Below are 13,804 nucleotides of genomic sequence, written 5' to 3'. Positions count from 1 at the left end.
ACACACACTTCACCTTCCTGGCCTCATCCCATTCTTCATATTGGCTCTCTCCAACCTCTCTGCACTTATTAACAAATAGCACAGTGCCCTGCTTCTCAGACAGGAAAGCATTGGACAGGGTCATTGCCTCCATGTCTGCTGCACCATCTCCCACAGGCTCATCACTGTTTTCCTTTCCTGCTTTTACCTTCTGCCCTCTGTTCAACAGGAGGAATAGTTAATTGGTATAACCAGAAAGTTCATGCTTACTTCTTTATGTCTGAAGAAAGGAACATACATTTCCTATGTCTCTCAAGCTTTTCATTTTAAGAAGTCTTTAGCCCCAGAAAAGTTGTAAGAATAGTACAGTGAATGTTTCTCCTCAATTCAATTCACTAATTCAATCAGTAAATTTTTATAACACATGCTGTGCTGTGCCCCCATATATACACACATATCTTATAAGTATGTTGGGGGATATATGTTTGCTTTCCTTTGCAGTCATTTGTGATTACCTCACTGCTTGTTGATTATAAACAAAGGCATTCTCCTTTAAAACTACAGCAAAATGCAATGTTGTCTAATATAACACCTATAATTCAATCTTTTCATAGTATCCTTAAATTGTCTTATTTTTTTCTTTTTCAACTGAATCACATGCAACTTTTATTGCCATTTTTTCTTTAGTTTTTGAAAATACAAAATAATTCTCAAAATCAAGTTAATTTTATGACATTGGCATAATGTAGCCCTCCTCCTTATGGTAGACACTTAAGTTGCTTCCAGTGTTTGACCACTGTGATTGCAACTTGTCTGAGCTTTTGTGCATGGGTGAACTTTAGCTGTGTATGCTCCCTGAACTGAAACTGTAGGTTCTTTGAGTGAGAGTTTGGGTAGCATTAGCAAATACTGGCAAAGAGAATTTAATGTTTAAATGCCACCCTTCACTCATGTATCTAAATCCCATACCTGGATCTATAACTTCTTTTAGTAAGCATGTAGTAAAAATCAAGTGTTACTGAAGTGTGAATATTTGACTAGTTTATTCTCTGAGTAATTAACACTTGGATGCATGTGACACTGGCAATAACATTTTCTCTTTTAAAAATACAGATCATTGACCCTTTTGTTGAAGTTGAAATTATTGGGCTGCCAGTAGACTGTTGCAAGGACCAAACTCGAGTGGTGGATGACAACGGTAAGGTGGCAGTTAGTATGCACACTGCAGTGTGCCCTACCCCCATCCCTGTGAGGAAGTGCACTGCAGTATGCACCCCTGAGTAGGTATGGCTGTAGCTGTAGTGTGCACTGACAGGGACAAGTATAATATTTAGAAGACCAAGATGGCTGAGAGTGATAACAGCCATCCGAATGTGTGTTAAACACATTGATTAAAAACTCAGTCACTCTCTAAGTTTCTGGTTCTCTTCTGAAAGAGGAAAGTAAGTGCTACCAAACATATGTACTCAGAAGGAGTCAACCACTTTGCTCTATAAAAATCCTCAAGCTTATAAAATAATGACAGACTGAGAATCAGAGAGTCTCCTGGTGAACAAAGGAGATTCTTTTTTCTGTTTACTTTGTAATGAGCTCCCAACGACTTATGCAACTAAGAAAGAAAGATTATCCAGAAAAATATGCTAGATTTGGATAAAGGTAATAATATTGAAATGCTGGCCCCTCACCATATTTAAGTAATGAATGTGCCAGGGCATTCTGGCCCAAGCTTTATATATTTTTATGCTTAAATAAACAAAAAATCAAATATGACAAGAACAAAAGCCACTGAACTTAACAAATGATGGACTAAGATTGATACATCTATTTTGATGCCATTATTATGGTCAAGACTCCTGGGACTCTTTCTAAGTCTTTCTATTAAAAGGTCTGCATGATATCTTAAAGACCTGGGCTCAGAACTCACCTAGGGAAATACTTCCTTGTGTGTTACTTATAATGTGAGGTGTGTGTTCTCCTAAATAAGTCTCCTTGAAGCTTTCATTTGTGAAGTCAACATGTTTAATTAATTCTTCTTGGCTTTTGTTTGTGGGGCTGTGGCTCACACATGGGCGTGGGTACTGTTGGGCTGAGTTGTGGGTCCCACGTGTCTGCTGCCCCAGGCAGCTCAGGGCCTGGAGTGGGGGGACACCAGGCTAGGGGAAGCCACTGAGTTTCACTCCGTGCATGGGGAGATCCCAGTCTGAGGTCCTGCAGGGGCAGAGCTGTTGGATTAGGGGTCTCTGGACCGAGGCGGCCGTCTGGAGACTGGATGGTCTCAGCCCTTGGGCACCCAGGTGCCCCTGGTAGACTGTAGAAGGACTGAGATGGGGGCGTACGGGCTGGACTGGTTTGCAGCTGAGAGGGATGAGGGAGAGAAGCTCCTGCAGCCCCCTGAGGGGTGGATGAGACTCTTGGTCGAGGCAACTCACTTGGCTTGGTCATGGCTGGCTCAGCTAGTTTGCTTGAGTTGACAGGCCTCTGTGGCTGGAAAGTAGAGAATTCCTCCGGTGGGAGATTAGGCGGCTGCTGGGTAGTTGAAGACCATCTCTACAGTCCCCCATGGCCAGCCCCAAGTACAAGAGGAAGTCCATGGTTTTAAAAGGTTTATTGTCATGGTGGAAAGTGGATGAAGCTGTACCCCATGTCCTCAGGGCAGGTCTGAGGTTAAATATCTTATGCAAGGAGGAGGGTCTGGGAAGGAATGCTTAATTGGCTATGTCCTCTGGCCTTTAGGTATCTTATTAATATGGAGATCTCTTGAGGCTCTGCGGCCTGTAGTCATGCCCTCTACCTGTGCTATGTGACCGAAGGCCACAAATCTTTCTTTGGGAGGGGCTGTGGATAAGTGAAAGGAACCAGGACCTAGGAGCAAGGCTGAACTCCTACCGTCTCATTATGGTATCTGGGGTTCGAGGCCTGCACTAAACCAAATACCCAGCTGCTGCTCACAGCCCACTGCCCCACATTTGTTCTTGTTGTTGTTTGTCTTTTTGAGCATAAAAATATCTAAAGTTTGGGTCAGAAAGTTCTGGCACATTCATTTCTTAAATATGGTGAGAGGCCAGTATTTCAACAGTGGCAAGAAGACATTACCTTTACCCAAGTCTAGCATATTTTTGTGGATAATCTTATAAAATTATATTTGTGTGTTCTATATGTGACAGGTATTATTTCATACATAGTTTCTAAATTTAGAATAATGACTATTCTAAAATAATTGGAAGTCATGGTTATAAAAACATTAGATAAATCAGTGGCTTATAGGGAGACCTTGAAAAAATGTTAGTTGTCCAAAAGTGGGGTGAACCTGTGAGGAAATAATAGTCTTAAAAAAAAGATTGATTTATTATGTATATGGAATTCTGTCTGCATGTATACTTGCACACCAGAAGAGGGCATCACATCTCATTATAGATAGTTGTGAGCCACCATATGGTTGCTGGGAATTGAACTCAGGATTTCTGGAAGAACAACCAGTAAGTACTCTTAACAATTGAGCCATCTCTCTAGCCCCAGGATAGAACATTCTTAAAGTAGTCCTTCCTATGTTGGATTTTCTCAGGGCTTAAGAAATTAGGTCTTCCTTTTTTAGTAGCAGAAGTCACTGAGAGCTCATTACAAAGTAAACAGAAAAGAGAATCTCCTTTGTTCACCAGGAGACTCTGATGTTCAGTCTGTCATTATTTCATGACCTTGAGGCTTTTTATAGAGCAAAGTGGTTGACTCCTCCTGAGTGCCTATGTTTGATAGAACTTACTTTCATTTTTCAGAAAAGAAACTTTCAGAATGGTAGACTTTTTAGCAGTTTTTCTAATTATTTTGTCCAAGAAAATTCCATCAAGAAATAAATGCTTTTTGTCTTTTTGTATTTAATCTTACTGCATTTTCCATTACTTTAATAGTACTTAAGGGGAGTCATTATGAAGGAAATAGGTTTATAAAAAGATCCCATGATTTTGGAGGCTGGAGATGTAACCAACATGGCACTGGCTTTTGTTAGGGTTGCCCTGTCTGACTCCAATCATGGCAGGGGGCATCATGTTAGGATTATGTGTAAAGTTAACATGGGAACTCAGGAACTTGAGGAACTTGGAGGTAGACGGGCTTGCTCTGTAACAGCTCTGGTGAGAAGTCACCAGGGTTTTGTAAGGAGCCATCAACATGTTCTAAGCATAGGATCACAACCTAACGCTTGGCTCTACACCATAACATAGTCACAATGGGTGCGAAGACTCCCACTTATAATTATTAGGGAATAAACCACATGTGAACTATAGCAGTCTTTGAACCAAGGCATAAGATAAATGCCTTCTCATTTATTTTCAATACGTGTGGGAATAATGTTCTTGCTTCATGGAAGCCACTTACACTGTAGTACACGGTCTAAGTTGGGACTCTTGCTTACTGCATGAGGTTAGACATACTTCTTTGAACAGCAATTCTCCAAACTATACAATCAGTTGCAAATACTTTTGGACTTTCAAAAATATAAGCATGTGTTTGATTGTATAAATTTGAAAAGTTCTAGTTTGAAACTTGATAAGGGTTGTATGCCTTTCTTACTTAGACAAAGCAAGCTGGGTGTGGTGGCTCCTGTCGAGTCCCAGCACATGGGAGGTGAAGCTGGGAGCATCGTGAGCTCAGAGCAAACCTGGACAACTGAATGAAACACTTTCTCAAAAACAAACAAACAAACAAACAACAAAAAAAAAGCAAACAAAGCAAAGAAAAGCCACAAGCCCTTGACCTGCTACTCGAAAAGTGTCTCTGTAGGAATTAAAGATGACTATATGTACACCGGAGGATCAAAAGCTATAAGGCACCTTATGAATAGGAAGAGACCCTTTGGTAGCTGAGAAATTCGATCCTATCAGGGGCAACTTTCTGTAACATTTCTGCTAAAATGCTGTTAGAATACTAGAATACTACTATAATTTTTAAGCTTATTGAAGCATTTTAATGACTATTAAGAAGCTTCCTGATACAATGGGGCTTCAGGGATTAATAGAATTGATGTGATAATTTAAAGACAGTTTTTACTACCAATTATTTTCTAACAGTGGGGTAAACTCAGAGGTTTTATTTCAGCAGGGCATCCTAGAGAGGTTCAGGCATTTTCATGAGTTTAATAAACATTGCAAGCAATTTTCACTGTCTGCTCTACCGACTTTGCAACTAAATCATTTCCAGCCAAGCCCTTCGCTTTTTCTGATTTTCCCCCCATTTCTCTAAGGATTTAACCCTGTGTGGGAAGAAACCCTAACTTTTACAGTTCACATGCCAGAAATAGCTTTGGTTCGGTTCCTTGTGTGGGATCATGATCCTATCGGAAGAGACTTTGTCGGGCAAAGGACTGTGACCTTCAGCAGCCTAGTACCCGGTAGGTACAAGCTAGCCTTTTACCTCTAGATTGGCTATTCTATCTGTCTGTTTTCTACTGTGGGGGAGGAGTATCTAGGTTCTAGCATATGCTCAGTGAATTTTTTCTTTTTTGGAAGATTTAATAAATGACCTGGGGCAAACAGGATATTCATCAAATTCATTATGAAATTAAATTGTGTGTTATAGGACAGATGTGATATAACATGATGCATAAAATGTAAAGGATGATAGATAAGTCAGATACTTGCACTCTCTGGGAAGCCAAATACAAATTCAACTGAATGAACCAGTTCTTTGTGCTTTTACAGGCTACCGGCATGTCTACCTGGAAGGACTCACGGAAGCATCTATTTTTGTTCACATAACAATCAATGAGATCTTTGGAAAGGTGAGAAAGATCATAGGCATACCACAACAATACAGACCTCAAGGAAGTTACTGATTCCATAAAAGAAATGTACATATGACAAAGTGTTCCTTTGTAGGTGTCTGTCAGTGAGCTCAGGTGTCCTTCCAGTCATGTCTACCCGTGTTCCTCTGTCTATTCAGGGGTGTGTTCATCCCTTCCTTCTAGGGGTACCCTCTACATTTAATAGAATTCAGAAGCCTGTCACACTTTCAGGAGATTATTTTGACGACAAGAATGAATACCACTAAAATTTGAATTTTATTGTAATTCTAAAAAAGGCGCACTTTCTACAGAAGGAAATGTGGTATCGCAGAGGTTTGATGAATGGCCTATGTTAATCTAGCTATGATCCTAGCCATGTCTAGGCGGGAAGCATTCATGTGGAACAAGTAAAAATTGAAAACCAGTAATAAAGTGTGAATAGATTTAAATGTACCTACAGAAGAAATTGAGGGAGGAAAAGAGGAGAGACATAGAAAGGGGGGTTAGGATGAAAGGAAGAAGGGATGTGGGGAGAGAGGGGGAGAAGGAGATAGGAAAAGTAAAATTGGAAGGAAAAGAGACACAATATCACAAACAGGTGTCTAATTCTGCCTAGAGGGGGATGGTGCTTTGCACACCAGCGGGGAGGTCCTCTGGTCATGCCAAGTGATGGGGACTCAGGCCCTGCTATGGATGATCAGGACTAGGTGTGGCTTGGACGGACTGTAGAATGGGACAGTGCCCAGATTGTCCCATGTTACTTGCTACCATGGTCTGTGATGCCTTGAGCTTCTCCAGAGTATTGGCGTTCTCTCTGAATTCACTCTCCATGTGTAACTGTGAGGTAAAAATAGTATCTGCCTCATAAATAAGTTTGTTACTCTCTGAAAGTTGCCTGGCATGGAGTAAATAAATGTAGCTTTGGCTAATTTCAGTATCACTGGGACCACCCACTGGGGCTTGAGCTGGGAGTGTAGGTTTAGCCTCCTATCAGTCGGCACAAGGGAACAAATGGTTTCTATTTCTGAGTATGCTGAAGGTAAAGCCTTACACACTTGAGTTCTTATTCACACAGCTTGTTGGGCTCCTTCTGTTAACCTAAATAGAGACATATGTAAATGATTCAAAGATAACGCCTGGGTTCTGGGAAGTCCAGTATAACTATACAATGTCTCTAACTCTCATCAGTGTGGCAGAAAAGAAGGGTTTCTTTAAAACCTAGCTCAGAAATAAAATACAAATATTCTATATAATTTTTGTTTCATTCCTAAATAAATGACCAATTTTGAGTCATTTATCATGTTCAACGTATGTACGGGTTGGAATGCTCAGACCATAAAGTGATGGTGTCAGGTTGAACAAGGAATGAACAGAAAAGAAAATTATAAGAAGCTGGAGGAAGGGTTTATACAGGTACACACATTTTTTGTTGTTGTTTTGTTTACTGGTACAGCCTATTTGAATGAGCCCAAACTGTGTTCTCTTGTGTTTTTCTTTTCTCCCCTGCAGTGGAGTCCTTTAATCCTCAACCCCAGTTATACCATATTGCACTTTCTAGGAGCTACAAAGGTAGTTTCTCAGCATGGCCCTGCACTCTCAATAGCGTGTTCTTTTTAAATGAATGCGGTAGCATGCCTCCTCACATCTCCCCACCCTCTGCTTCCCGTGAAACACACATTTGTTGCTTCAAGCTGCTGAAGTCCTATCCGTTTGTTACCCATAGAAACTTCTCTACCATCTTATCTCTGGGTAGGAGCATTCTGGAAAGGTTGGCCATGAAATTGAAAGACTGCCTTCCTCCTATAATAAAGCTGATGAGATGTGTGCATGTATGGACCCACTGTGAGCTGCTTTCTTATTTTGAACATCCTTCAATCAATGGTTATATAGTTTCACCTCATGTTCATTCGTCATGGAGCGGTCATTTCAAAAACAAAATTTTCTTATGATGACATGTTCTTAACTTGTGGTTGGTCCTTTTGTGTTCTCAGAACAGACAGCTCCAAGGCCTGAAAGGGCTGTTCAATAAGAATCCCAGGCACAGTTCTTCAGAAAACAACTCACATTATATTCGGAAGCGATCAATTGGAGATAGAATTCTGCGGCGTACAGCCAGCGCTCCAGCCAAAGGCAGGAAGAAGAGCAAAGTGGGCTTCCAAGAAATGGTTGAGATAAAAGATTCTGTCTCTGAGGCTGCAAGAGATCAAGATGGTGTCCTCAGGAGGACCACACGGAGCCTGCAAGTGCGCCCTGTGTCTATGCCCGTTGACAAGAGCCTTCTGGGGGCTTTGTCACTGCCCATATCTGAAGCAGCAAAAGACACAGATGGAAAAGAAAACCATCTGGGTAAGGTGCTTTCAGTTTCTCTAAGCTGCATTTTTTTTTTGTCCCCTGTTTCCATTATGACAGTGCTATCATTCTGCAATTAAAATATCTGAAAAAATTAATAATTCTATGTGGGAAGATTTTAATCTTTGGGTAAGAGAGTAAAAAATGGCCTTACCATTTCTCTCTGTGGGAAAGAACACCAGATAGAATAGCCTAGAGCACACTAATCTGAGAGGGAGGGGGAACCTACAAAATATAAATAGTGTTATTTTTCTGAGCGGTATCATATTTAGAACAAGAACAAGGGCTCTAAAGAGATATCATACTGAGTTTGTCTTCAGAGTTGAATGGGCTTTTCTGGCATTGAATGCAGCTGCATTACCTGTCACTATTAAAAGCATTTGTGGTTGAAATGTTTATGTTGAACGGACACTGTTTAAAGCCAGTCATCACCTGTCCTACTTGGATTTTTTTTCTCCTCTTAGGGTGTGGTTGAGGCACCCTGTTCTGGATGGTGTCAGGGGAGGAGGCATGCCCAAGACCACTGCTTGCTTGTAGGCTTTACAAGTGTAGGAATTAGGAGCCATCTTTTTCCTTAACTTGGAGTATGGTGGACTCATCTGAGCAACTTGATGATGAGCAATGACCACTTTACAAAGTGAAAAAGAGCTCTTTGTTTCTTTGACTCCTTTTCCTAGTCCAAAACTGCCTATTGACTGTCTCTAGAATTATCTCAAACACATAGAATGTGATACCTTGTTTTTGCATTTTAGCAAAATTAGTCTTTATCCAAACAATCTAACTTCAGCGACTTGTTTTTCCATAAATGCTCTTTTGCTTGTATTGGTTCTTATTGTAAGGTGTTCTAGTGAGAAAAGAAATTCTTGAATACTTTATTAGAAGAGGAGAAACCAAGCTTGAAATTTTCCTAGTTTGCATGGCCCTGGAGTGCCATATAGCAGTGGGACAATATTTGAAATTTTGCTAAGTGTAATGACAGAGAAGAAAGGATATATGTGGCTTTAAATTTATTTTTAAAAGCCGTCAGGAAAGTGAAATTCAGTAGAGGTCTATACTAACTAGTCTTCTAGCTGCAGAAGATGCTAAGCCTAGAGGAAGAGCTAAGAAGCAGGAGAAAGAAAATGCTTCTTTCCTACATTTAAAAAGCTATAAGGACTAATCACATGCATTAAACTTACAGCAAATATGGAATGATACGCAATCATTGCACTGATCCCAGATACATTACAGAAAAAAAGCAATTGAGAAAAAAAAAATCAGAATGCAAAGCTCTAAATAGTCTGTCTCTACAAAAGTAGCTGCTTCTGAAAATGATGTCATGGAATATTTAATGGTTTACAGTTTGGGAAACTTAATTTTCTTAGATGATGAATAAAATTGTATGACTTTGGAAGAGTTAAAGGACAAATAACCAGATAAAAATAATTGACCACTGAGCATTGTCTCAGTGCACACCCAAAGGGATGGAGTATTCTAGATCACTGTGAACTGTATGCTTTTGCAGTTTGTCTTATTTAACATCTCACTCCCACCTTGGAGGGGAATGGGGAAAGGATGCAACATGTAGTTTTGTACGGAAGTAAAGAGTATTATCAAGAGAGTATTAAATATCAGTACTGATTTGGAATTGATGACTTGTTTTCCCTTTACTTTAAGCCAATAGATATGACTAGTTTTGTGCACATATCGTACTTTCCAAACTAATTAATTGGTTAAACAGTTTTCAAAAATGTCTTTTTAAAATCCTATCCTTTGTGGTTTGCTTGTTGCTAATACATGTGTAACTTTGAAAGCTGCTAGTGTCTTGTTTACAGGTATCATAGTACATTGTTTAACAGAGCTGTCTTGTTCTGTTTTTGTTGCCATGCTTCTGTGTAGTACAGATCTGAATAGGAAGCAGCGTAAGGTAATCCTCACCTTGAAAGCATAGTAACTCATTGACATTATCTGGACAATGAATATTACATCCTCAGCTGATGTAATAGACATTCAAAAGGAAGCTCAGTGAAGTTCCTGTAAATATATTTCACCATTTATCCATCACACAGACACTGTGTTGCAAACTTCTGCTTATCCATAATTATATTCTGTCACAACGTAAAACAGATTTACATTCTCCATTTGTCTGTGTCAAGACAAACATGACTGTCCCAGGGCCTACATGAAGTGATACACTTTACCTAAAATGCTCTTTTCTTTATTTAGCAGAGGACAAGGATGACGGAAGAAAGGGGACAGCAACTATAAAAGACCCACATTTTTCAAATTTCAACAAAAAGTTATCCTCCTCCTCCAGTGCACTCCTCCACAAAGATGCCAACCAAGGGCCAACTACCAGTGTATCAAACCCAGAACAGTGTGGAGGATCAGGTGCAAAGAGTGGGAGGATCAAACCAAATATGACAAATGATTGCCAGGAAAATCACAGTCCCCCAAAATTCCTCTCTCCAAGGAAACATTTGGCGCTTGATCCTGCGACGAAGGGACTGCAAGATCTGCATGGAATGAGAACCGATGAAAATGAACAGGCCGAGGGCTTCGCGGGAGGGAAAAGCACGCTGTCCGGAAGCGTTCTTTCTCAAAGTTCTCTGGAAGTGGAGAATCTGGAAGGCAGCAGGGCCAAGGGCAGAGCTGCAACGTCCTTTTCTCTCTCCGACATCTCCGCACTCTGTTCTGACATCCCTGATTTACATTCAACTGCCATTCTACAGGACACTGAAATTTCCAATCTCATTGATGACGTGACTTTAACAAGTGAGAACCAGTCGGGCAGTTCCATCTCAGCACTGATTGGCCAGTTTGAAGAGAGCAACCACCCGGCTAACGTTACTGTAGTTTCTCATCTCCTTAGCACCAATGGGACATCAGGAGGTGCCCCTATGCCGATCACATTGGGCCTCCAAACACCCTTAAAGCATGGATTTTCCCAGGGGAAACACAAAGCCTCCTTCTTGTGCTCATCTCCTGAGCTGAACAAGCTCTCTAGTGCTGAAACCACCAAACTGGCAAATAACATAGTTGCTTGTGGAGCGATTGGCTCTCCCATCTCTACACCAAAGCCAAGTGATGACCCTTCTGATAAAGCCAAGACAAGGGTCATGGAAGGCAACATGCATGGGTTCCCTGATGCTTCTCCTGGTCAGTTTCCCAAAAGCCCCACCCATGAAGAGCACCAAAGGCAAGTGATGAACAGCCCTGCTCTCTCTATGGAGTTGGCCATGGAAGATATAATTGCAGACCCCATTCTCTATATAAATTCTGCAGACAGCAGTCTTGTGGAAATTGATGGAGAATCTGAAAACCTGTCTTTAACAACCTGTGACTACGGAGGAGAAGCTCGGAATCAACTTGTTTCTCCACTAAAACTGCAGCAGAGCCAGGAGATGGTGGAACACATCCAGAGAGGCTTGAGGAATGGCTACTGTAAAGAGATGCTCCTCCCTTCTGAAATATTCAACAATATTCCAGGTGTCAAAAATCATAGTATTTCTCATCTAACCTATCAGGGTGCTGGCTTTGTGTATAACCATTTCTCAAGTTCAGATGCAAAAACGAACCAAATCTGTGGGTCCCAGCAGCCTAGGGCTCCAGATATGCATGCCCCTACACCCTCACAGTCAACACATGCTCCTTTGGCTGCTTTGAAACTGCCAAGTCCATGCAAATCCAAAAGCCTGGGGGACTTAACATCAGAGGACATTGCCTGCAATTTTGAAAGCAAGTACCAATGTATTAGTAGGAGTTTTGTGACAAACGACATTAGAGACAAGAACGTGACTATGAAGACAAAGTCACTAGAGCCTTTAGATGCCCTAACCGAACAGCTCCGGAAGCTGGTGTCCTTTGACCAAGAAGACAGCTGTCAAGTGCTGTACTCAAAGCAGGATGTCAATCAGTGTCCCAGGGCATTAGTCAGAAAGTTGTCATCTAGAAGTCAGAGCAGAGTGCGCAACATTGCTAGCCGTGCCAAGGAGAAGCAGGAAGCTGGCAAGCAAAAAGCTATGACCCAGAGCACCAGAGGAGGAGTGGTCCTTAGAAGTAAACCGCCAGCCCCTGCTCTGGCCATGAACCGTCACTCCACGGGCTCGTACATTGCAAGCTACCTGAGGAACATGAAAGCTGGTGGCCTAGAGGGTCGAGGCATCCCAGAGGGGGCATGCACGGCCCTGCGCTACGGCTACATGGACCAGTTTTGTTCGGATAATTCAGTTCTGCAGACTGAACCAAGCAGTGAAGATAAACCCGAAATTTATTTTCTTCTGAGGCTTTGAATTATATAAAGCTGCATTTTCATGGTGTACATGATATTCTATAGGATGTTAGATTTTTTTTTTCCTATTGTCAGTAAATATAATACTGGGCTTTGAAATGATTTCCAAATGTATTTTTAAACTTGTATTTTGGTCTCCCATTGACTTATGCATTTGTATATAGATTCTGTGACATTTCCCGGGAACCCATGAACTTTCCCCCAAGGTATTGTAAACTGTGTCAGTATGAAATGTGTGCATGCCCTTCATGTGAAACTTCTCAGCAGCTTGGGTCACAGTGTGCATATGTTGCACAGAAATGTTTTTCCGTGTCCTCCGATTACAGTCCCAGAGGCTGTCACCGTTACTCACTAAGTGTTGAGCTGACTTAAGATTAAACTTTGAAAACCATAAAGGGATGGATTCTTTATTTGAAGCTACATTTTCCTTCTGAATTGAGAGGCCCAGATTCAGTTTTATAATCCATTTAAAAGAAATGTTTTAAGTGGTTACGTTGTGCCCTTTATGATTTCCACAGGCCACCCAAAGTGGGAATTCCATGAAGATAGATAGTGTCTCTCTAGCCCCCAAAGCCCCTTTAGAATAGGCTGTGAGGAAGAAAACGAACTTATGTAGATAAGGACAAGTTAGTTTGTTTTGCAATAAATTTTGTTACATATTTTTGCTAATGGCTTTGTATGTAACAAGAATCCAGTTGCCAAGCTAGCTGTCATACATTAAGATTGAATATAATGGCTTTCAGAATGAGAGACTTTCAGCTGGGTATGGTGGCTCACAACTTTAATCCCAGCAGAAGCAGATGAGTTTGAGGCCAGCCTGATCTACTGAGGAAGCTCCAGGCCAACCAGAGCTACATACTAAGACCCTGTCTTAAGACAACAACAAAAAGATAGTAAGAGACTTACCTTAGACTCAAAACCCAAAGTAGTATAAACAGAAACTTCCCCAAAGCATTCAAGAAAAAAAAAAAGAGTTATTTTCTCATAATCCAAGTGAATAAATAGATAATTAAAAGAAACCTTTTCCCTTTAGGGAACCAAGTAACTATATTTTAGTACTGACATATATTATTTTCATTGTGAATCCATTTTTTTTATTGCATGTTCAGATGTCATTTGCTTTTTGTACCATGAATTACAATGATATTCTTCCTGGACTTCATAAAAATATAATTAAAGTGGATTTTTGAACACTTGCTCATTTTGTTCATAAAACAGAAACAAAACCGCAGCTGGAGCTTGCGTGATAACTGTTGAGTGAGGAACGGGAGTGCTTGGCTATGTCTCCCTTTCTATGTGCTTGTAGCAAAATTGTCAGCGATGGTTTTATACAGCAGTTTATATCTCTGAGTATTATCATTATGTTGAAGAATACACTCACTTTTGGTTATATATATATATATATATATATATATATATATATATATATATAT

The 13,804-nt window shown here is 40.6% G+C and overlaps 1 protein-coding gene across 1 annotated transcript in view; it reads left to right on the top strand.

Annotated features, from left to right (window-relative positions):
* LOC117702056 (1-phosphatidylinositol 4,5-bisphosphate phosphodiesterase eta-1-like) overlaps nt 1-13,562 on the top strand; it is a gene marked incomplete at its 5' end in the record, with an annotated part of 51,388 nt that extends 37,826 nt beyond the window's left edge. The window contains 6 exons of the mRNA XM_076706364.2: nt 1,093-1,177; nt 5,213-5,359; nt 5,670-5,749; nt 7,262-7,321; nt 7,744-8,098; nt 10,307-13,562. Of these exons, the coding sequence (XP_076562479.2) occupies nt 1,093-1,177; nt 5,213-5,359; nt 5,670-5,749; nt 7,262-7,321; nt 7,744-8,098; nt 10,307-12,372 (2,793 nt within the window). The remainder of the gene's footprint in view (nt 1-1,092; nt 1,178-5,212; nt 5,360-5,669; nt 5,750-7,261; nt 7,322-7,743; nt 8,099-10,306) is intronic.
* Nucleotides 13,563-13,804: the final 242 nt, after the last annotated feature.

This window comes from Arvicanthis niloticus, unplaced genomic scaffold (assembly GCF_011762505.2).
Source record: "Arvicanthis niloticus isolate mArvNil1 unplaced genomic scaffold, mArvNil1.pat.X pat_scaffold_405_arrow_ctg1, whole genome shotgun sequence".
NCBI classification, from domain to species: Eukaryota; Metazoa; Chordata; class Mammalia; order Rodentia; family Muridae; genus Arvicanthis; species Arvicanthis niloticus.
Note: the sequence above shows the minus strand (reverse complement) of the source record. Positions and strands in the feature narration are given on the sequence as shown.